Consider the following 21,469-nt stretch of genomic DNA (forward strand, 5'->3'; position numbering starts at 1 on the left):
GACCGAGTCCTGTTCCTGCGTCTTGGCGGCTCTGGCTGCCCCCCCCCCCCCCCGGGGGTCGGGGGTGGGGGGCGGTGGTCGGAAGGAGCCCGGGAGGCTCTGCTCGGGGCCCTCTGACCTGGAAGCTGTTGGGGGAGGAAGTGGCAGAGAGGGGGAAGGGTGGGGCGTGGAGGGGGAGGTGTTCTCAGACTCAGGGGCACTAGCGGTTTCTCTTGCACTTTGACTTTTGACCTCTTGCGCTTTGATCTAAGTGCGGGGAGCCCTCCCACAAACCTGACACCACTTTCTCGGCTTCTCTCCCTCCCAATCGTGGGTGTGGGGACCAGGCCCAAGCGTGGGAAGGAAGAGCCTTCCCACCACAGACCCGGACTATCCAGCCATGGGCTCAAGAGAGCCCATCCTCCCAACGACCCCCCCCCCCCGCCCCGACCTCCCTGTTGGTCTCATTTTCCATCCAGGCCCTACACAGGATGTGGGGAGCCCTCCAGGTGCCTGGCTGGCTCACACAGGTCCGAGGTTCCCCCTGGGTCACTGGAGCAGTGACTACGTTTGATCTAACACTCACGGCGCCCAGACTGTGCCAGGCACTAAGTCCTTTCCAGGCGTCACCTCCTCGGATGCTCAAAAGAGCCCACTAAGGCAGGGACTGTTATTGGCCACAATCACAGATGGGGAAACCGAGGCACAGAGAGGTCAGGGAGGAGCTCAGGGTTAGAGAGGCTGTGCTGCAACCAGGTGGTTGGTTGCAGTCTGTGCCCTTGGCCTCCACACTGGCTGTTCCTTCAGAGAGGCGGTCTGGTCTGGCAGCTCCGGGGGACCTGCGTGGACTCCTAGCGACAGCCCGTCCCTCCCTCCATGCTTGACAGTCTCATTCAGGCTGTTGCCCGTGACCCGTGAACTCACAGCTAATAAGCAGAAAGCCATTCTCCCCCCCCCCCCCCCCCCCCGCCCCATGTTAGCCTCTGCCCACCCCCTCTGGACTCTTCCCTCGTCGGGATGACCATATAATTCAGTGTCCAAACAAGGACACTATTAATTACACGGGACTGCAGGTAGAGACTGATGCGCGGCTCACGGGACACACGGCCACCCTGCAAAGACACGGAGTACCAGGGTGGCTTTCTCCACTGCCCTTCTCCCACGGCCCTGGCAGAACAGGCACGGCCGGAGGGTGGGGGCACCCTACGTTCTCTCCCCGATGTGGGGCCTCGGGGCCTCCTGACTCAGGGTCTGTCCTGTCCTTCCCCAAATAAAGGCTGGGCTGCTGGCCGGAAGCACTGACAGATCAAAGATACGGGAGGACAGGAAAGGCTCCCCAGAGCCTCGGGGACCCGACAGATTGAACTCCAAAGCCCACCCTGTCCCTGTAACGCTGGGTGGCCCTGAGCAAGACACGTCTCTGGCCTCGGTTTCCCGTCTGTCAACGGGGACGGTAGTGCCAGTCACAGAGCTAGTGTGAGGCGTAAATGACATATTCGAAGGGAACGTCCACAAATCTCGTCGCCCACCCTCCCCGGAGACCGGGGAGGCAGCAGGCGGGGCGCTGAGGGGAGGGGGGGTTCTGAGGCCACCGCGAAGAGCCCAGCTCCGTCTGGGTTCGTGTTTATTCGATACAGGCCCGGCGCCCAGCCCCTCCCCGGGGAAGCGGCTGAGCCGGGGGCACGAAATAAATAAAGGCCGCCGAGGTGTGAGTGTGGGCTGCGGTGGGGCCGCCCTGGGCGAGGTGCGGGTGTACGTGAGACGCTGGCCTCAACCTCGGCCGTCCACCCACGGCCCCCCAGCTCCGGCAGGCTCCAGGTGGGGACAGTGGCGACGCCCAGGGGGGACGGGTCCTGGACTTCTGCCGCCTCCCACCACTCCTCCTTTCTGCCCCCTCTCTCCTTCCTAAGGCAGTTCCAGAGGCCAAGCTCTCCATCTGGCTGGGGAGGGAGGGGGGAGGGGGCTGGTGTCCGGGGCCGGGCCTTTTCCCGGACGGAGCCCAGGCTCGCTGAGCTAGGACAGAGGAGCAGGGAGGCAGGCGCCCCAAGCCAGCAGGGCCTTTCGGCTCCGCCCTGTCGTGCGGCGGCCCCGCCCCCGCTTCCGGGCGCTGTCCTCCCGCTCACCCTGCCCCCCCCAGCTCCGCACCCCACGGGGGCAACTCAGGAGCCACACCAGCTCCCGCCCTGGTCCAGGGGCCCGGCGGCCCCTCGCGCATCCCTGGACGGCTCCCCAGCTGCCGTGTCCTCGTCGTCTTCGTCCTCCTCGTCCTCCCCGTCGGTGAACTCATCCTGGCTGAGGCCGTAGGCCAGCGTGGTGTGGGCCAGGTCCACCTCGATGGGGAAGACGTCGGCGTCGCGCAGCACCGCGTAGCAGTCGTTGTAGTACTGGGACATGGTGGATACGAAGCGCTGCAGCTGGAACACGATGTCCTGGACTGGGGAGGGAGGGCAAGCGGACAGGCGCCGGTGGAGAAGCCCCTCCAAGCCTGCCCGGGCACCCCCCCTGCCCCTCCCCCCGGGCTTCCCGCCCGCGCCCCGCGGAGGCCTCGCGCCCTGGGAGCGGGCAAGGCCGGGTCTCCCAGCTCCCGCGTCAGGGAAGGGGGGAGCCGGGCCCGCACCCCACTGCGCCCACAGGGCGTGGACCAGCCCCACTCAGGCCAGACCCCAGGAAGGGGGCTGCGTTTCTGCCAGGACTGTCCCTCTTGGGTCGGACTCAAAGCTCCGCCATGGCCTGGCCGTGGGACCTCACGTAAGTGCCTACCTGTCCAGGCCGCGGTTTTCCCAGCTCTGAGATGGGGAGAGGCCGGCAGCCCCCGCCCCCCGCTCCCCACCCCCAACCCGGAGGGCGGTACAGGGCTGGGCCGGGGCATGCCCCCGAGGCCCCCGGCGCCCACCTACGCCCCTCACCATGCTTCTGGTCCAGCAACTCCACCTTCTCCAGCACATCTTTGCGCATCTGGGAGAAGCGGGCACGGGCCTCCTGGCGACAGCGCAGGATCAGGCGATACTCGTAGTTGCCAGTGCTCACGCGGTACAGGGGCTCCCCCAGGGCCTGGGGCAGGGAGGTGACCGTCAGGGACCTGGCAGGGGGCGGGCGGGGCCTGCTCTGGGACAGATGGGGGCAGGGGGCAGGAAGGCTGCAGAGCCCAGCCGCCAGCTCACTCCCCTGCACACAGGGCACTCGTCAAAGCTACCACTTCTGAGGACGCCAGGGATGGCCAGAAGCACCTGCTCATACCTTTGGCGGGGGGGCGGGGGGGGGGGAACCAAACCCTCGCCACATTAAATAACGAACATCTAGTCCTAGGGTGGATCCTGCCATCAAAAATATGAAAAATTTAGGGGCGCCTGGGTGGCTCAGTCAGTTAGGCGGCCGACTTCGGCTCAGGTCAGGATCTCGCGGTCCGTGAGTTCGAGCCCCGCGTCGGGCTCTGTGCTGACAGCTCAGAGCCTGGGGCCTGTTTCGGATTCTGTGTCTCCCTCTCTCTCTGACCCTCCCCTGTTCATGCTCTGTCTCTCCCTGTCTCAAAAATAAATTAAAAAAAAAGTTAAAAAAAAAAAATGAAAAATTTAGATCAAAAACACCTCTTGGGAGGGAGGAAAGTCAGGTTTTCCCTGCAAGAGCCTCACAGGGCCCAGAGGGGCTGGTTTCGTTGGGGGTGGGGGGGGGGGGTCCTACGGCAAGCTGGCCAGGGTTGGGGCGCAGAGCCCCACAGCTCCAGAGACAAAAGCCCGGCCAGACCCCAAGCCTCTCCCAGGTAGGCCTCACCACGACCCCCCCCCCCCCCCCCGCCCCGGTGCCCCTGGCAGACCCAGGACATTCTCGGGCCTGGGAGACAAGCAGAGGTGTGTACAGCCCCCTTTCCCACACCAGGGCCGCCCGACAGCCCCTGAGGACTCACGATGCAGCTGTACTCCTCGTCGTCCATCTCCTTCACCTTCAGGCAGTAGGACTGTGTGGGACGGGCGAGGCCACGATGTCAGGGCGGCGGCACCTTCGGGCTGGCCACCCTGTGCCCCACTTCCTCCCACGCCACAGAACCCCTACGCCCCCCCGCCAAGGAGCAGCCACGCCAGGCCTCCTGGGCCCTGCGCATCCTCAACGAGGATAGGCTGAGACATGTCGGGGGCAGGCTGGCACCTCACTCAGACCGGCCCTTGCTCAGGGAGGCCCGGGGCGAGGTGCACGTGGGAGCACGCGGGAGCGAGCACGCATCCGGGAGGCTGGCAAGGGCCTGAGAAAACAGCCCAGCGTTTACTAAACTCAAGATGCTCAGGGACAAAAGGGATTCCGTGGTCAAAAGAGCGTGGGAAGGCCCTTGAAGACTCATGCTACACATAGGCCTGTCAAAGGCTCTGAGAAGTCCTGCAGCAAAGGAACCTTGGCTTGCTTCACGGAGCATTTTCCCTCAACTCCTTTGACCATGAGAATTATTACGTAAACATAAAACTCAATAATGTCCCTTGGCACCTACTTTATAACCACTGACCCACTGGTAAAAGTGACCCCAAAATCCCAAGAGGTCAGAGTGGTCCAGAATAAGCCCTCTGCCTACCCCAGGCTCCTAGCCTCCCAGAGTCTCCTCTCAGCAGTTGGGGCCAGTGTCCAGGCTGCTGCCCAATTCCAGTACCTCCCAGGTCCCTGGTCCCACACCCTCAATCAGACACAACCGAGGCTGGCCCCATCCGGCTTGCCACCCTGTGGCCCACTAAGGGGCAAACCTCCAGGGGGGCTCCCTCCCCGTGGTGCCAGACCCTTCCCTCCCCAGAGACTGGAGACTCCACTCACCAGGTACTCAAACTTGACGTCCAGGTACTTCTTGATGGTGAGGCGAGTGTCTGGGATGGCTTTGTTGAGATAGGTGTTCAGGTCTGTCAGCATCTGGAAGGGATGGAGGGGGCGGATGCTCAGTCCCCCAGGGGCAGGGGGCAGGCTGGCCAGCTGACAAAGCATGACACCGATCCGTCAATCCTTCTAGTGGACTCAGGCGTCAGAGCCAAAGGGCGCTCCCAGACGGCTCTGTCCACTGAAGGGCGAGAGGCCAGGCCAGCCCAAGGGCAGACTTAACGAGTGAGTCGGTCAATGCCGAGTGAGGCCGGGGAGACAGAGCGACTTACCCCCCGTCGGCCACGTCGGTGACCAAGCCGGACCCGCACCCCAGGGTTCCAACTCCAGTACGGGACCCTTTCTGCGTGCCGCGCTGCCCCCTCTCTACCCTCACAGGCTGACACACACGTGCTCGACGTGACCTACCGGCTTGATGGTTTTCAGCAGCCGGATGCCGAACTTCTCGATGCTGCGGTGGGCGTCGGCAAACTTCACAAAAGCCTCGCTCGCAGCTGGCTGGGGCTCCCGCACCCCAATCACGGAGAACACGTCCCCAAAGGCTGCAGGACAAGTCTGCCCTGAAGGCTGCCCCTACTTGACCCCTTCGTGGAGGAGCCCGGGATTCGGTGGGGAGAAGCAGCAGGGCAGGGGGGCCCGGCAGGCTGAAGGCCAAGGTCCGCATGAAGTCTACAAACCCAGGTAGGTGGTTCTACGCCTGAAGCGAGTTGGGTCTGTACCCCCTAAGGGAGCCGGGGCTGTACCTGACGGAGTGGCCCTCGTTCCCCAGAGTGACCGGCGCATGAGGGAAGAAGGCTCGGTCAAGGTTGGAGAAGCCAGCGTTGCCCGACAGCGGAGAACCGGTCTGGGAGTCTGGATGCCTGGGTCCTAAGGCCAGCTCTGCCCTAAGGAGCTGCATGACTATTTCCTCTGTCGGGGCTTCATTTTCCCAACCGGAAACGGGGCTTAACTGCAGCTGCCCTGCCCTGCCCAGCTAACAGCCTTGTAGGAAATGAGACCACAAGTAAGAAAGGCCCCGTACGCAGTAAGGCAGTACAGGTAAGACTGGGCAGGGCCCAGACGAGAGCCTGGGCCCCCACAGAAGACCGGCTGGTCCACACGTTCCCGACTGGCCTCTGTTATTGCTATATCCCAGCATCTAGGCAAGGCCCGGCCCGGAAAGGGCCCAAGGTCAGGTGCTGTGGGGTCCACCCGGGTGGGGGCGTGAGAAAGGTCCCGGGGAGGGGATCAGCCACACCCTCACTGTACGGGGAAGGACTGAGCTGACGAGGGAGTGAGGGTCTTCCCGGGGCCACTTGGCAGGTTTGGGGGTGCCCTTACCCCGGTGGGTCTGTGACAGCTCATAAAAGGCCCGCAGGAGATTCTTGGCGTGTTCTGTCATTCCTGCGGGAGAGACCCAACCAGAGGGGAACGGGGGCATGTGGTGAGACCACAGGGGCCCCCCGGGACACGGCCTCCAACCCCCACCCCCGGGCCCTCACTGTTCCTGAGTTCACTGGCTTTTCCCACAGTCACACTAGGGCCTGGGGTCGAAGGCTTAGCCCCCAGCGCCACCCGAGAGGAGCCGCCGTCAGACAGGGGAGCCAGGACTTGGCGGGGGCAGAAGGTGAACGAGGCCTTCTATGGGCTTCGTCTCTGGGAGACGGCGGGACTCTGAGAGACTCTCGCCTTGTCTACGCGTGCCACCACTCGACTTTTTGTGGATGCGTGTTACTTCCATAGTCAGAAAAAGGAAGTGATGAGAGGCTTCTTTTTCTGAAGAGTTCCTAATGGCCGCAGGGCCCTAAAGTTCTACCCCAGGGCAGAGCCATGCTGGGCACTTACCGCCCGGCCGGGCACACCTCCCTCCGGGCACGCGGCCGGCGGCCAGAGTGTGCGCCCGCTCACCTTTATACAGCTCGGCGGTCCGCTCCAGCTCCTCCAGCCTCTTGACAAGCCCGTCTGCGGGGGTCAGAGGAGAAGGTGAGGCCAGTGAGTCTCGGGGAGCATGGGGCGAGGAGAGAGCCAGGGGCGGCCTGAGCCAGGCTGGGGAGGGGAGAGGCAGCGCCCAGAGGAGAAGCAGGACTGGCACGGGCCGGGGTCCCAGGGGCGGGGGGGTCTGGCGTCTCAGCCGGTCCCGGAAGTGCTTCGTAGCGACCCGGGCCACCCAAACCACGGGCGAGCGGGGGACAGGCAGGGCCACCCCCGGGGCGGCTCCTGAGACGAGCTGTCCCCCGACGCCCCACGCAGGACGGGCACATCAGAGGGCCAGAAAGGCGATGGCCACGGAGGCACCAGTGCGGGTCACCAGCGAAAACCGGCTGGGCCCTCCCCGAGGCCCAACCCGGGGGTGGCTCCCCGCCGCCAGCCAAAGGCAGGCCCTCTCGAGCAGTCAAGGCTTCCGTACGTCTAACACAAACCCCGCCCACAGCCAAGGAGGAAGGCAGGAGCTGTTTTGACAACTCTCACGCAGGCAGGCACGGCGCAGCCCCTCCCGCAGAAGCCATCGCCATCGCGACGGCTCAGAAGGTTCGGGCTCAGAAGGGAGAACCGAGTGGGGCAGGAAGGCCAATTCGGGAGGGGCCTGGAGGCAGACCTGGCACCGGACCTGGGTGGACATCTCCACCCGCTTGACGGCTGTGTTTCTCAAGCACCTTTCGTGTGCCGGAGTCATGAGCTCCAAGTCATGCCCTCGAGGCTCACGGTCCAGCAGAGGGGGCGTGGGGGGGGGGGGGGCAACAAATGACCAGAGTAACCTTGAGGGCTTGTTGAGTGACAGGAGGGGAGCAGAAGCGGAGTGCGGGCAGAGACCGTGGCTGCGTGTCAGGGGGCGGGGAGGAGGGTGGGCTCTGGGGGAGGAGGGCACCTGGTAGGGGGCATTCAGGAGCTTGGCCACCGGCCGGCCCCCAGGCGCTGGCTCCCCGGAGCCCTGGCACCTGGCCAGCCTGGCAGGAAAGGAGCCACGTAAGGGCCGCGCTGTTGTTTTTAGCTGGGTCATGGGACATCATGACAGCTTCAATTTTAGAAACCCTATTTAAGGCTGGGGAAATTGCAAGGTTTGGGGGGAAAAACACAACAACCAGTTCTAATTTTGTCTCAACGCATGGTAACTACAGTGACTGGGATTTATAGACACCAAGAAGCTGAAAATAGCAGCTGCCACTTTTGTAGCCGTTTGGAACGGGCTCAGACCCCACCCCCACGTCCCAGCCAATGAGGCCCAGCTGAGCCTACCATATATATATATATGTATATATATATATATATATATATACATATATATATATATATATATAGGCATTTATAGCCGCCCCCACATATATATACGGCAGAACTGCTATTTATAAATCCGGACTGGGGACGGTCGGAGCAGGACCAAGTGTTTTGCTGGCCACACACATGCGTGGGTGTGAACGTGCGTGTCCGTGGCTCCCCGCCCCCACCTCCAGTCCCGGGCAGAAACCACCAAGACGAGGGCAGCAGCGCCACCTTCTGGAGAAAGGTAGGCGTGAGGTGGGCGGTACAGGAGCAGGGAGCCCGGGGCCACGCTGGAGAAGAGGGCACGCGGTGGCTGCGGCCAACGCTGTGACAGCAGCCGGGGGCAGTGGCGAAGGCGCCGGCTCGGGCTGCTGGAGGGAAGCACCTCCATACTGTGTGCTGGTCTCATCTGTGACCCGGGCCCGGGATCCCCACCGGGATGTGGGGGCCATGGCCGCCTGGGCTGACGGCTGCGGGGGCTCTTGGGGAGGCAGAGAGGCCCATGGGCAAGTGGATGGTGACCGTCAGCCCCACAGGCGGCAGGACCCACATCAGCAACGTGGGCAGCCAAGGCGCCCCTCTCTCCGGAAGCCTGGGCCTGAGACCTCGTCCCCGGGGCAGCTGGGCGGGAGGACAGGACTCACCATTGCACAGGATGGCCCGGCTCAGGCCCAGGGCGTCCGCAGTCCCCGAACTCATGTTCTCTACCAGCCGATGCTTTACTTTCTTCAACACTGGGACCAGGCGAGAAAGGGTCTCAGTGGACTCAGTGACAGGTAATCTACAGCAGGGCCCTCAGGCCATCCCTGCCCCAGCTCATCTCCCACTGCAAGCGACGGCAGGGGCTGAGGGGCCGCGCTGATGTTTAGTGCAGGGGTGAACGTGGAGTGGGGGGAGCCCCAGGAGGGCGTGCTGGGCCCCCTGCCCTATTCACTCCACACGAGGGCAGTGTCGGGAGCTGGAAGGAGGTAAATGCATGTAATGCCAAGAGGCGAACCAGGGAGAGCCTCTTGTCCCTTCCGCATCTGGGAGCGGAGGTGCCCTCAACCACGAGTGGCCTCAGACCCCGGACTCAAGTATCGTGTATGTGTTCGTATACTTAGTCCCTGGAAGGGGACTGGGATGGCACCACAGGGCTTTTCTAGGGAGAACCTTCAGGACAGACTTGACCTGCTCTTAGCCTCTTTCCTTTAAAAACAACAGGAGGTGGCTGCGGCCCTAGGGTGGAGGAAAAGCGTGCCGGGCTCCAGAGCCCAGAGATCTACGCGTGCATTCACCCAGGGGACGCAGAGCCCTCTCTGGGCCTCAGGCCTTGATGCGGGATGAGGCAGCTGCTCCAGAGGACTTCGAAGCTGCTGTCCAGCCTGGAGTTTTGAAGTTACTACAGAGCCAAACCCAGCCCCCCTTGCAGGAGGCAACCTGTCCCAGGGAATGCCGTGGGAGGAGGGGCTGGCCTGCGACCCAAGGCCCGAGGCCTGAGGTCCAGTTCAGACCTCCAGCCCTCCTGGGAGTAGGGAGGCGGAAGAGGAGGCCAGGGCCGAGCAGGGGCGTGCGGGTGGTCATGGGGCACCACGCCTCATTGTGAGCCGCCCTCCCTTTTGGAAGGGTGAGGGGCTGGCCTCTAAGGGGCCACCCTACGGCAGCAAGGTCCCAGAGGAGGTGGCCAGGGGAGAGGGCTGAAACACGGGGCAGAGCGAAATCAAGGACTGATTCTTGGGAGCCAGTGGCAGGCGGGAGAGCATCGTGGGTCCTCCCAGGCCCTCTGCACTGGCTTGGTCAAAAGCCACGTAGCTCCTGACACACTGTCATAAAGAGGCAGAGGAGGGGCCAGGTGCCTGTGGGGCCCCTGCTCTGGTCCAGCTTACCAATGTCCAGGGACATGCCCTGCTTGGGGTCCGCCTGCAGCTTGTTGTAGTGAATAGTCACCTCACCCTGGAAAAGCAGGATAGGCAGAGTTCAGATGGAGTCTCCTGGGTCCCAGGCCCCTTCCCTGGGGAAGGCCTGTCCGCCCCCAAATCTGCGGTCACGAGAGAATCCTGAGCCCCGGGAAGGACCCAGAACCAACTATGGATTCTGCCATGCCAGGCCAAGGGCTGTGACACGGCCCTGCCTTAACCGGTTTGTTTCCAGTCCCTCCTTGTCCTGCTATGTGCCAGGCCCCGGGGAACCAGCGGGGACAAGGGCAGACACAGTCCCTGCTGCCACAGAGCTCACGGCATGGCAGTCCCTGATGTCCCGTGCTCCAGCCGGATCAGGTGCCCCTCCTCCCCGACACACGCCATGCTCCAAGCCTTCGCTACGCCGTTTGCCCCACGTGGAGTGTCTTCTGCGCTCGAAGCCACCCCATCCTGAGGGGTCCCTCCATTCACTCAGCTAGTATGTCTGCATACTTTCTCTGTGCCCGGTGTTGGGGCGCCAAGGAGCAGGTGCAGGGGGGCCCCAACCTCCTGGGGACTGAGGCAGCAGGGAGGCTGACGCACGTCGCATTCTACATCTGGAAGAGAAGCGCCCGGCTTCTCCTGAGAAGCCTTCCCTAACCACGTGAGGCCACCACGGGCACTCTCATCCACACAATCCTAAGACCCTTGAACTTGGGGCAGGATCCATTCAAATGCAAAACAGGATTTCAAAAATGAGTCCCGAAGGGGAACCGAACTGGCCTGACGCCGTCAGAGTCACGCGGATGCACGAGGCTCTCTCTCGGGCTGCGGCAGAGCACGCCGGGGCCCCAGGACCGACAGCGGCCGGAGCAGCGGGAGTCAGACCTGGGCTCTGGTCCCGCCGTGTGACCAAAGCCAATCCCTTCCTCTCTCCGGGCACCAGTGAAATGGGGACGGTAGTCCCTGCCCGCACCCAGACACGGGAGCCGGGAGATCCTTGTGTTGATGTCAAGGCTGTGCACGCACAACAGCTCTCGTCCTCGTGGGCACCATGGGGGGCTCAGAGGATGGGGGGGGGGGGGGGGGTGGAGTCTGTGAGCCCAGGAGGACCCAGGGGACTGAAAGTCCCTACAGGGATGAGGAGGGGGGGTTTCTCTTTCCTCCTTCCCCTCCCAGGCCCAGCATGGCCCAACTGACATTTATCGAGGGTCTACTGACCCCGGCGGGATCACCTTGGACTTCCAGCTCCAGCTCCAGCTCCGGCCCTGAGGGGGGACACGCTGGCTTGCCCTGAGGCCCTGGTTCGAGTCCGACAGCTCCCCTGGGAGCTGAAGGGCAGGGGACCGAAAGGCGCCCACTCTCCCGCCAAGGCAGCGCCAGTCCTCGAGTAGGAGTGGTATTTACTGGCCACACGTGGGGGCCACCGAGGGAGGCTGGAGTGTGGCCCAGACCCCGGCGCACCAAGGAGGTAGCCGAGAGAGGGCCTGTCTCCTTGCAGGCCCGCCGGGGCCTCTGGCAGGCTGGGCGTCCCGGAAGGGTGCCTGTGTCCCCACCCCCGCAGCAGGCTTACCTTCACCTCCTGAATCATCTTCGCCACCTCCACCTTCGTTTTGCCTTTGATTGACCTGCCGTTGACACCGGTGATCTCGTCGCCAGCCGCCACAGTGCCGTCCAGGGCTGCAGGGGTGTTGTCAAACACCTGTGGGTGCAGGGTGGGGGAGGGGGGCAGAGCATCACGCTAAGAACACAGGGATTATTTGTTTCAATTTTTTTTTTAACGTTTATTTATTTTTGAGACAGAGAAAGAGACAGAGCGTGAACGGGGGAGGGGCAGAGAGAGAGGGAGACACAGAATCGGAAACGGGCTCCGGGCTCTGAGCGGTCAGCACAGAGCCCGACGCGGGGCTCGAACTCACGGATCGCGAGATCAGGACCTGAGCCGAAATCGGACGCTTAACCGACGGAGCCACCCAGGCGCCCCGGGGATTATTTTTTAAAAACTGATAAAGGAGACCGCACCAGCGAGAGGATCCACCTGTCCTTGGAAGCTGGACAGTGGGAAGCCAAGGGCCCGCAGAGGGGCTTTAGTAAGAGAGATCTAATCTTTGCTGGAAATTGCCAGAGGGTCGGGAAGCGGACCTCTGGAAACAGCCACAGGTGGGTAGAAGGCAAGGTGTAGAAAGTAGGGAACGGACTCAACTCTGGGCTCCCTCCCTGTCCACACAACCGCCCACTCCCCCTTCTCTGGGCAAGATGGAGATGGGTTTCCCCAGAGAAGCTCCCGACTCAGGCCCAGGGACCGAGGGAGGTGGGAGTGAGGCACGAGTCTAGACAGATTCAGGTTTAGCGAGTCCCAAAGCCCTCTAGCCCCACTGGGGCCCCAGAATGCCAGCAGCCAGGCTTACTGCCCTTCCCCGAGGGAGACTGGAGGCCCCTGCCCTGAACGGCCCGTCGATGTAGACACCGGGAGATCCCCCCACAGCTTGCCTGATGCCCGACCGCCCCACGGGAAGCCCGCCCGACACGGCCTGCACACGGATCTTCATAGTAGTAGGTGCCTGTGATGGTTCATTCCTAATGTAAGGACGGGCACTTGAGAAAGGTGCCCCACGTGAAAAATACTTAAACAGAAAAAAAGGAACCATAGGAAGCAGCGACAAAGCAGAGGTAACAGAAAAACAAAAGGAAAACCATAATTAACGTCTTCAAGGTGATTAGAAAAAGGAAACCAGGATGACTAAAAGGATCGACTCGGAAATAGGAAAGATCTCTTAGCAATGCAAAATCTAATTGAAATGTACAATGTCAAAGAAGCTAGGGAAACCAAGCCGAGGAAACTGACAAACTGGACAGCCAGAAGAAAAGAGAAAGAAAAATATAAGAAGGTCCATTCAGGAAGCCCAACACCAACCAAGAGGGACACAAGAGGGAACAGAAACCAGAGAGCGGGATCTCATCAAAGAGCTAATACTCAAGACTCCCAGGGCAGAGAAAGACACGAGGCTCCCTGAGGAACACACCCTCTGAGGCTCCGGCACAACAGACAGAAAAAGGCCTGTGCCAAGAGCCATCGTTATGGCCCTTCAAGTTGCCAAGGACAAGAAGAAGTTCCCAAGAGTCTTGACATTTCAAGGACAGAACGCATCACAGATAAAGAGTGACAGATAAGAAAAGCATCAGACATAACAACAGTGCTCGTGTCCAAAGATAATAAAATGCCATCGAATCTCTAAGTGAAAAATTATTTTCAAACTTGTCACTCTCTTTTTTTTTTTTTTTTTTAACATTTATTTGTTATCGAGAGACAGAGAGAGACAGAGCTTGAGCAGGGGAGGGGCAGAGAGAGGGGGAGACACAGAATATGAAGCAGGCTCCAGGCTCTGAGCTGTCAGCACAGAGCCGGACACGGGGCTCAAACTCACAAACCGCAAGATCATGACCTGAGCCGAAGTCGGTCGCTTAACCGACTGAGCCACTCAGGTGCCCCTCAAACTTGTCATTCTTGAATTTGATCTGGCCAAGCGTCAGATGGAAAGAAAATGAAAATCACAACAAAGACAGGATAATGGCATTTTCAGAGACACAAGCTCTCAAAATATTCAGCTCCCCGGTAGCCTCTCAGAAAGCTACAGGAGGATATGTTCCACCACGATCAGGAAGTAAGCCGAGGAAGGTGGCTCCTGTCCAGGGCAGCAAAGGAAAAAATCAACAAAACTAAAAGGCAACCGACGGAATGGGAGAAGATATTTGCAAGTGACCGATCTGATAAAGGGCTGGTATCCAAAATATATAACGAACTTACAAAACTCAATACCCCAAAATCAAATAACCCAATTACAAAACTGGCAAAAGACCTGAACAGACATTTCTCCAAAGAAGACATCCAGATGACCACCAGGCACATGAAAAGATGCTCAACATCACTCACCGTCGGAGAAATTCAAATCAAAAGCACAATGAGATACCACCTCACACCTGTCAGAACAGCTAAAATCAACAACACAAGAAACAACAGGTGTTGGCAAGGATGTGGAGAAAAAGGAACCCTCTGGCACCGTTGGTGGGAATGCAAACTGGTGCAGCTGCTCTGCAAAACAGTGTGGAGGTTCCTCAAAAAGTTAAAAATAGAACCATCTTACGATCCAGCAATCGCACTACTGAATATTTACGCAAAGAAAACAAAAACACTAATTCTTTTCTTTTTCATGTTTATTTTTTTGTAAGAGAGAGAGAGAGTGTGAACGGGGAAGAGGGGCAGAGAGAGGAGAGAGAATCCCAAGCAGGCTCCACGCACAGCACAGAGCCCAATGTGGGGCTCGATCTCACGAAACGCGAGATCACAAGCTGAGCTGATATCAAGAGTTGAACGCTTAACTGACTGAGTTACCCACTCACCCCACAAAAACACTAATTCACAGGGATACGTGCACCCCTATGTTTATAGCAACATTATTTACAGCAGCCAAGATATGGAAGCAGCCCAACTGTCCATCGACCAATAAATGGATAAAGAAGATGTGGTATATAGAGACACAATATGCAAAGCCATAAAAAAGAAGGAAATCTTGCCATTTGCAAAGACATAGATGGATCTAGAGAGTATGATGCTGAGCGAAATAAGTCAGAGAAAGACAAATGCCATATGATTTCACTCATATGTGGAATTTCAGAAAAAAACAAAAGTACAAATGGGAAAAAAGAGAGAGAGACAAAACAAGAAAAAGGCTCTTACCCCACTAAAAAGGAGAACTACAGACCAATTTTCCTGATGAACACGGATGCAAAACTCCTCAACAAGATTATTAGCCAACCGGATCCAACAATACATTAAAAAAATTATTCACCACGACCAAGTGGGATTTAAATCTGGGATGCAGGGCTGGTTCAATATCCACAAAACAATTAACGTGATTCATCATATCAATGAAAGAAAGGACAAGAACCATATGATCCTCTCAGTAGATGCAGAGAAAGCATTTGACAAAATACAGCATCCTTTCTCAAGAAAGTAGGGATAGAAGGATCATACCTCGAGATCATAAAAGCCATATGTGAAACACCCAACACTAATTTCATCCTCAAAGGGGAAAAACTGAGGGCTTCCTCCTAAGGTCAGGAATAAGACAGGGATGTCCACTCTTGCCACTGTTATGCAACATAGTCCTGGAAATCTTAGCTTCTGTAATCAGAAAACACAAAGAAATAAAAGGCATCCAAATTGGCCAGGAGGAGGTCAAACTTTCACTCTTTGCAGCGACATGATACTCTATATTGAAAACTCAAAAGATTCTACCAAAAAACTGCTAGAACTGATCCATGAATTCAGCAAAGTTGCAGGATATAAAGTCAATGCACAGAAATCGGTTGCATTCCTATACCCCAATAATGAAGCAACAGAAAGAGAAATCAAGGAATCGATCCCATTTACAGTTGCACCAAAACCCATAAAATACCTAGGAATAAATCTAACCAAAGAGGTGAAAAATCTATACACTGAAAACTACAGAAAGCTTATGAAAGAAATTGAAGACACAAAAAAATGGAAAAAGATTCCATGCTCCTGGATAGGAAGAACAAATATTGTTAGAATGTCGATACTACCCAAAGCAATCTACGTGTTCAATGCAATCCCTATCAAAATAACACCAGCATTCTTCACAGAGCCAGAACAAACAATCCTAAAATTTGTATGGCACCAGAAAAGACCCCGAATAGCCAAAGCAATCTCGAAAAAGAAAACCAAAGCAGGAGGCATCACAATCCCGGACTTCAAGCTATACTACAAAGCTGTCGTCATCAAGACAGTATGGTACTGACACAAGAACAGATAATCAATGGAACAGAATAGAGAACCCAGAAATGGACCCACAAACGTGCGGCCAACTAATCTTTGACAAAGCAGGAAAGAATATCCAATGGAATAAAGACAGTCTCTTCAGCAAGTGGTGCTGGGAAAACTGGACAGCGACATGCAGAAGAACGAACGTGGACCACTTTCTTACACCATCCACAAAAATAAACTCAAAATGGATCAAAGACCTCAATGTAAGACAGGAAACCATCAGAATCCTCGAGGAGAAAGCAGGCAAAAACCTCTTTGATCTTGGCCGCAGCAACTTCTTACTCAACACGTCTCCGGAGGCAAGGGAAACAAAAGCAAAAATGAACTACTGGGACCGCATCAAAATAAAAAGCTTCTGCACAGCAAGGGAAACAATCAGCAAAACTAAAAGGCAACCGACAGAATGGGAGAAGATATTTGCAAATGACATATCAGATAAAGGGTGAGTATCCAAAATCTATAAAGAACTTATCAAACTCAACACCCAAAACCCAAATAATCCAGTGAAGAAATGGGCAAAAGACATGAATAGGCACTTCTCCAAAGCAGGCATCCAGATGGCCAACCGGCACATGAAAAAATGCTCCACATCACTCATCATCAGGGAAATACAAATCAAAACAATGGATACCACCTCACACTTGTCAGAACGGCTAACATCAATGACTCAGGCAACAACAGACGCTGGCGAGGATGCGGAGAAAGAGGATCTCTTTTGCATTGTTGGTGGCAATGCAAGCTGGTGCAGCCACTCCGGAAAACAGTATGGAGGTTCCTCAAAAAATTAAAAATAGAACTATCCTACGACCCAGCAATTGCACTACTAGGTATTTATCCAAGGGATACAGATGTGCTGTTTCGAAGGGGCACGTGCACACCCACGTTTATAGCAGCGCTATCGACAAGAGCCAAAGGACCCTGAATGTGCGAGGAGAGTGCAAAGGGAGAAAACCCAGGAAATGACTTCATTTTTAAATTTTTTTTGTTTATTTATTTTGAGACGGAGAGAGCATGAGCGGGGGAGGGGCAGAGGGAGAGGGAGAGAGAGAATCCCAAGCTGGCTCTGAGCTGTCAGCACGAGGGCTCGAACTCACAAACCATGAGGTCCCAACCCGAGCTGAAATCAAGAGTTGGGCGCTGAACCGACCGAGCCACCCAGGTGCCCCCCAAGAAACGACTTCAAAAAACAAAACTGAGTTAAGAATGGAGACAGAGGTTCCTCAAAAAGTTAAACACAGAGGCACCGGGGGGCCCAGCAATCCCGCTGCCACTCCCAGGTACGCACCCCCTAAAAAGGAAAGCGCGTGTCCCCACAGAAACTGCGCGTGCATGTTTGCGGTGGTGTCGTTCGTAACAGCCGGAAGGTGCAGACAACCCGCATGTCCACCAAATGGGTAAACCGACTGTGGGGTATCCACAAAATGGAAGATTAGCCGTGAAAAGAATGAATTACCGAAATATGCCACAGCTTGACTGAAATTCAAAAACATTATGAAAGAAGCAAGATACGAAAGGTGACGTGTGCAGATTCTTTTTCTATGAAATATCCAGAAAAAAACAACCTCTGTAATAACCAGATGACCAACCAATCGAAAATAACCGGCACACGGGGTGCCTGGGTAGCTCAGCTGGTTAAGCGTCAGGCTCCTGATTTCAGCTCAGGTCACGATCTCGTGGTTCGTGAGATCCAGCCCCGCGTCGGGCTCTGCACTGACAGCCCAGGGCCTGTTCGGGATTCCCTCTCTCCCCCTCTCTCTGCCCCCCCCCCCACTAATGCTTGCTCTTTCTCAAAATAAATAAATAAACTGTAAAAAATTAAATTAAATAAAATAACCAGCACAGACGCTAATTTGTGCGTCTGTGTCTGGGCAGAGCCCAGTGTAGGGCTTGAACTCGTGAACCGTGAGATCATGACCTGAGCCGAAATCCAGAGTTGGCCGCTGAACTGACTGAGCCATCCAGACGCCCCTTAAATAATCTTTTTAAAAGGCACAACCATGGAGGATCCCTAAGCTCAGTATGCAGAACAGCACGTTACCGTTCTCCTACAACACGAGCTAGGGAGGACGGGCTCTTTATTTTCTTCACGTCCTGATCCCTAGCTGGAGCCTGGCCTGCCGCGCTGACGGTGGTGACAGTGGGTTCGTGGGAACTGCAAACTCACTATGCTGTGGGGGCTGGGGTGAGAGAAAGCAGAGTGGTTCTGGAAGACAGCTAACGTTCCCATCCACCGGACTGGGAAAAGTTGACAGATATTTACAAGTGACAGACCAAGAAGTAACAAGATAAGCGTCTAAGTGAGAAAAATGGAAACGCACCGGAAGAAACAGCTACAAGGGAGGAAAAGCGGTGCTGCTGCCGGATGGGGTGGGGGAAGGGCGGATGGAGGTGGGGAAGGGTGGTAAGAAGGGGTGGGAGAGGTGGGCTGTTCTTTGACACAGGCCTTCTGGTGCTCTTGACTTGTCCAGAGCAAATCGGATAAGCTTTGATAAAAATACAATTCAATTTCTGTTGAGAGTGGGGGGCGGGGGCACAAGCGAGCAAGGGGCAGAGACAGAGAGAGACAGAGAGACAGAGAGAGAAGCAGGTCTCACCCAAAGTGGGGTTTGCGTTTTTGTTTTCGTTTTGTTTTTTTTTTTCCCTGCAGTGGGGGCTCACGTTCACCCGATGTAGGACTCGAACTCACAAACCGTGAGATCATGACCTGAGCCGAAGTCAGATGCTCAACGACTGAGCCACACAGGCACCCAACACAATTCGATTTTTAGAAAACCAAATTCTATGAGTGTATAATCCCAGTTTCTTTTAAGCAAACCTGACTCCAAACAGGTGAGGAGGGGGAGGGGGCAGGGGCCCCAAAGGCCCGGGCCAGGCCTCCCTAACACCTCCTGGGTCACAGGAGACCAAACTGCTCGTGAAGGCAGCACCCTGAGCCTGAGCAGGCCGGGCCAGATCCCGGGAATCTCGGTCTCCAAGGCCCAGAAGCGACTCTTGCAAGATCCTGGGAGACTACAGTCTCCCATCTGCCATCAATGACTACCTAGCTGAGAAAGTTAGATCAAGGGTAGAAGCCAGGTCAAGTTTACGTCTGAGGTGGCAAGTTTCCTTCCGAGGCTACCGAAAAACCAGTCACTCCTGACCAGCCACGGGGTAAAGAAAACTGTCCCCACTCCTGAGTCACGGCTGACAGAGTATCACCAGGGCAGTCTCTTTGACAAGAACCACGGAATTGTTCAGCACCTCCAGGAGATCGTCTGGGAAAATGAACAGCCGCCATAAACATAGTAACAGCTACTACCTCATGAGTGTTTACTGGATGCCAGGCACTGTTTGAGGCATTCTGTTTAACCGCCACCGTGACCTTCACATTTTACACCATCACCTTCCAGGTGAGGAAACTGAGGCCCAAAGAGTTTAAGTAACTGGCTGCTAAGCAGGGAAGGTGACACTTGAACTCAGACCGTTATTACTTCACGGACTTGCACACTCCCCCCTACACTCGACTTGCACCAGGACTCAGGGCAGACTCGGTTCTGTGGATTCATGAGAGGCATTTTTACCGAAGGTCGACCCCGCACCAGGAACGCCACTGGGTGCTGACTGCGGTAACAAAGCAAACTCGGCTCCTGTCCTCACCGCGCGGAGTCTGGAAAGCGGCTAGATAGAGAACGACTAACGGGCAAACCCGTGATTAGAGACGGTGACAAGTGCTGAGAAGGGAAAGAACACGCTGAAATGACAAGAAAACCAGGGCACGCCGGCTGGAGGGGGAGGGGTCAGGAAGGCCTCTCTGAGGAGGTCAGACCTCAGCGACGGGGAGCCATCAGCTCTGCAGAGTGGAGGATGAACCTGCCCTGGTCATGCCCAAGTAGGGAGGTGGCTCGCCCCTTCCAGGACCTCACCCCCACCTCCAAGGCAGCCAGTACCTGGACGATGTAGAGGCAGGGACAGTACTGGGCCCCTCCTCCTATGCTGATCCCGATCAGGTTCTGAGCATCCTTCTGGAGGGTCACCTTCCCAGGCACAGTAGGGATTCCGCTAGAAAGAAAAGACATGAGACTGCTTCCCCGGAAGGAAGGATGACCGAGGGCACAGGGAAGGCTCCTGTTAAACTATCCGTCACCCATCTCTCAATCGCTCTGCTCAATTACCTCTCAGCTTTCACTACGAGGTCGGCGTTTATTTATGTGTTGTGGAAAAATATTTGCCTTCGCTCACTTCCTCGTTCAGCAAACGTTGGCTAACAACCTATTGACGTCGAACACCGTACGAAGCACTAAGGACACGGGCAGCGGAGTGATGGGGAATACATTTTGGTAAGGAGGCGAACAATTTTTAAAAATCTGTCCCACTCATCGTCTGTGCCGGGGAGCAAGCTACGTTTACGAGATTCCTGTTCACCTTCAAAACCTGGCTCAGTGGCCACCTCTTTCCGAAGACTTCCCTGAACATCCCAGCAAAAGCCCTGGCCCATCTGATCTCTCCTTGTCGCCAGGCCATTCTCCATTAGTGCCCATGTGGCCCTGGAATATCATCTGCTAATGTGTCCACAGCTCCCTACGGAGGGTGAGCTCCTGTTAGGGCAGGGTCCATTTCTGCTACAGGACAAGACCCAATCCCCCCCCACCCCCCACCCCCGGCTGAGAGGCAAGGGCCTCTGGACCTGGGAAGTCTGGGGATCTGGAGGCCCTTGGGGCTCGTGCATCCCTGGGACTTGAAGGGAACAAAATACCCACAGTTTGTCCTCCTCGATGTCATAATCCAAGTCTGCAAACATGGTTCCGAGAGTTGAGGGGGGCTGGCTAACTGCCCAGCTCGGCAGAGGAATGGGGAACTGGATCAGGGAGAGAAAAGAGCGTAGCGATTAGGGACCCGCAGTGCCCAGATGTCAACCTCCACCGCGGCGATCCGGGAGAGCCGGACCCTCCCCCTTCCCTCTGGCCGGTGGGGGGAGTCCCCGGGGTTTGGGGGCGGGAAGGTAAAGGGTTCTTACTGGGTACAGAGGGGAACTCCAGGCCAGGGCGGTGGACTCAGACCCCAGAGGCCGCCCCACGGGTCTCCAGGCCCTTGGGAGCTACCGCGGTCGCTCACCGGAAGCGTCAGTCCCTCCGCCGGGTCCAGGCCGGGCTGGCACCTGAACCCACCTGCCGTTCTACCTGTCTGCGGCCGCGACTGTCGCGTCACTTCCGGCGGGACGCGGAAGTCCCGCCTTCTCCACCACCCGGGTATCTGCCCCGATCCCTGCAGACAAGCCTTCCTCCCTGGCTCCCTGGGCTCCGAGAACCAGAAAAGAGAACAAGTATGGGCGGAAGCTCGCCCTTAGCATGAAACAGCGGAAACAGAGGAAAGGTCTGGACGCGCCGACAGCGCCCAACCCCGCCCCCCGCCCTGTGGCCGCCGCCATCTTGATAAGGGTAGGGTTCTTCCCGGCTTCCTCAGCGGGACGCGGGGGACCACGCCGGCCGGGCGGTTGCCTGGCAACGGAAGCATCCTTGGGCGCGGAGGCTTCCGGCGAAGTTCAGTGGAATACAAACCCTCTCAGATTTTCAGCACCCCGTCTTAGGGTGCTGTTTGTTTCCCCTCTGCTAGAATGACAGTCTCCGAGCTTTTAGGACCCCTGGAGCCTAATCCCAGTTCTGCGAGCAGGAAACTCAATGCCAGAGAAGGCAAGGGATTTTTGGTCCGG

At 57.2% G+C, this 21,469-nt stretch overlaps 1 protein-coding gene across 3 annotated transcripts; it reads right to left on the reverse strand.

Moving 5' to 3' along the window:
• Positions 1-1,586: 1,586 nt before the first annotated feature.
• Positions 1,587-21,134, reverse strand: PICK1 (protein interacting with PRKCA 1). 3 transcript variants are annotated; one of them, XM_058741321.1, is made up of 13 exons: positions 20,928-21,134; positions 20,520-20,617; positions 19,710-19,821; positions 11,512-11,640; positions 9,927-9,993; positions 8,706-8,795; positions 6,712-6,765; positions 6,145-6,207; positions 5,233-5,366; positions 4,768-4,860; positions 3,881-3,931; positions 2,886-3,030; positions 1,587-2,413 (listed from the first exon to the last, which is right to left on the reverse strand). In XM_058741321.1, the coding sequence occupies exons 2-13, from the start codon at positions 20,558-20,560 to the stop codon at positions 2,139-2,141; spliced, it is 1,254 nt and encodes a 417-aa protein (XP_058597304.1). In that variant the 5' UTR covers positions 20,561-20,617; positions 20,928-21,134; the 3' UTR covers positions 1,587-2,138. The 3 variants fall into 3 exon arrangements, with proteins under 3 accessions (XP_058597304.1, XP_058597302.1, XP_058597303.1); XM_058741319.1 differs by having other exon boundaries at positions 20,875-21,133; XM_058741320.1 differs by having other exon boundaries at positions 20,777-21,133.
• Between the last annotated feature and the right edge of the window lie 335 nt (positions 21,135-21,469).

This window comes from Neofelis nebulosa, chromosome 8 (assembly GCF_028018385.1).
Source record: "Neofelis nebulosa isolate mNeoNeb1 chromosome 8, mNeoNeb1.pri, whole genome shotgun sequence".
NCBI classification, from domain to species: domain Eukaryota; kingdom Metazoa; phylum Chordata; class Mammalia; order Carnivora; family Felidae; genus Neofelis; species Neofelis nebulosa.

What these genes read in the sequence shown, in the direction of transcription:
- PICK1 (XM_058741321.1), bottom strand. Translation starts at nt 20,560, where the DNA reads ATGTTTGCAGACTTGGATTATGACATCGAGGAGGACAAACT. An exon ending in AGATGATTCAGGAGGTGAAG is followed by an intron (nt 9,994 to 11,511) that starts GTAAGCCTGCTG and finishes CTGCTTTTCCAG; the next exon opens with GGTGAGGTGACTATTCACTA. An exon ending in GACCGCCGAGCTGTATAAAG is followed by an intron (nt 6,208 to 6,711) that starts GTGAGCGGGCGC and finishes TCTCTCCCGCAG; the next exon opens with GAATGACAGAACACGCCAAG.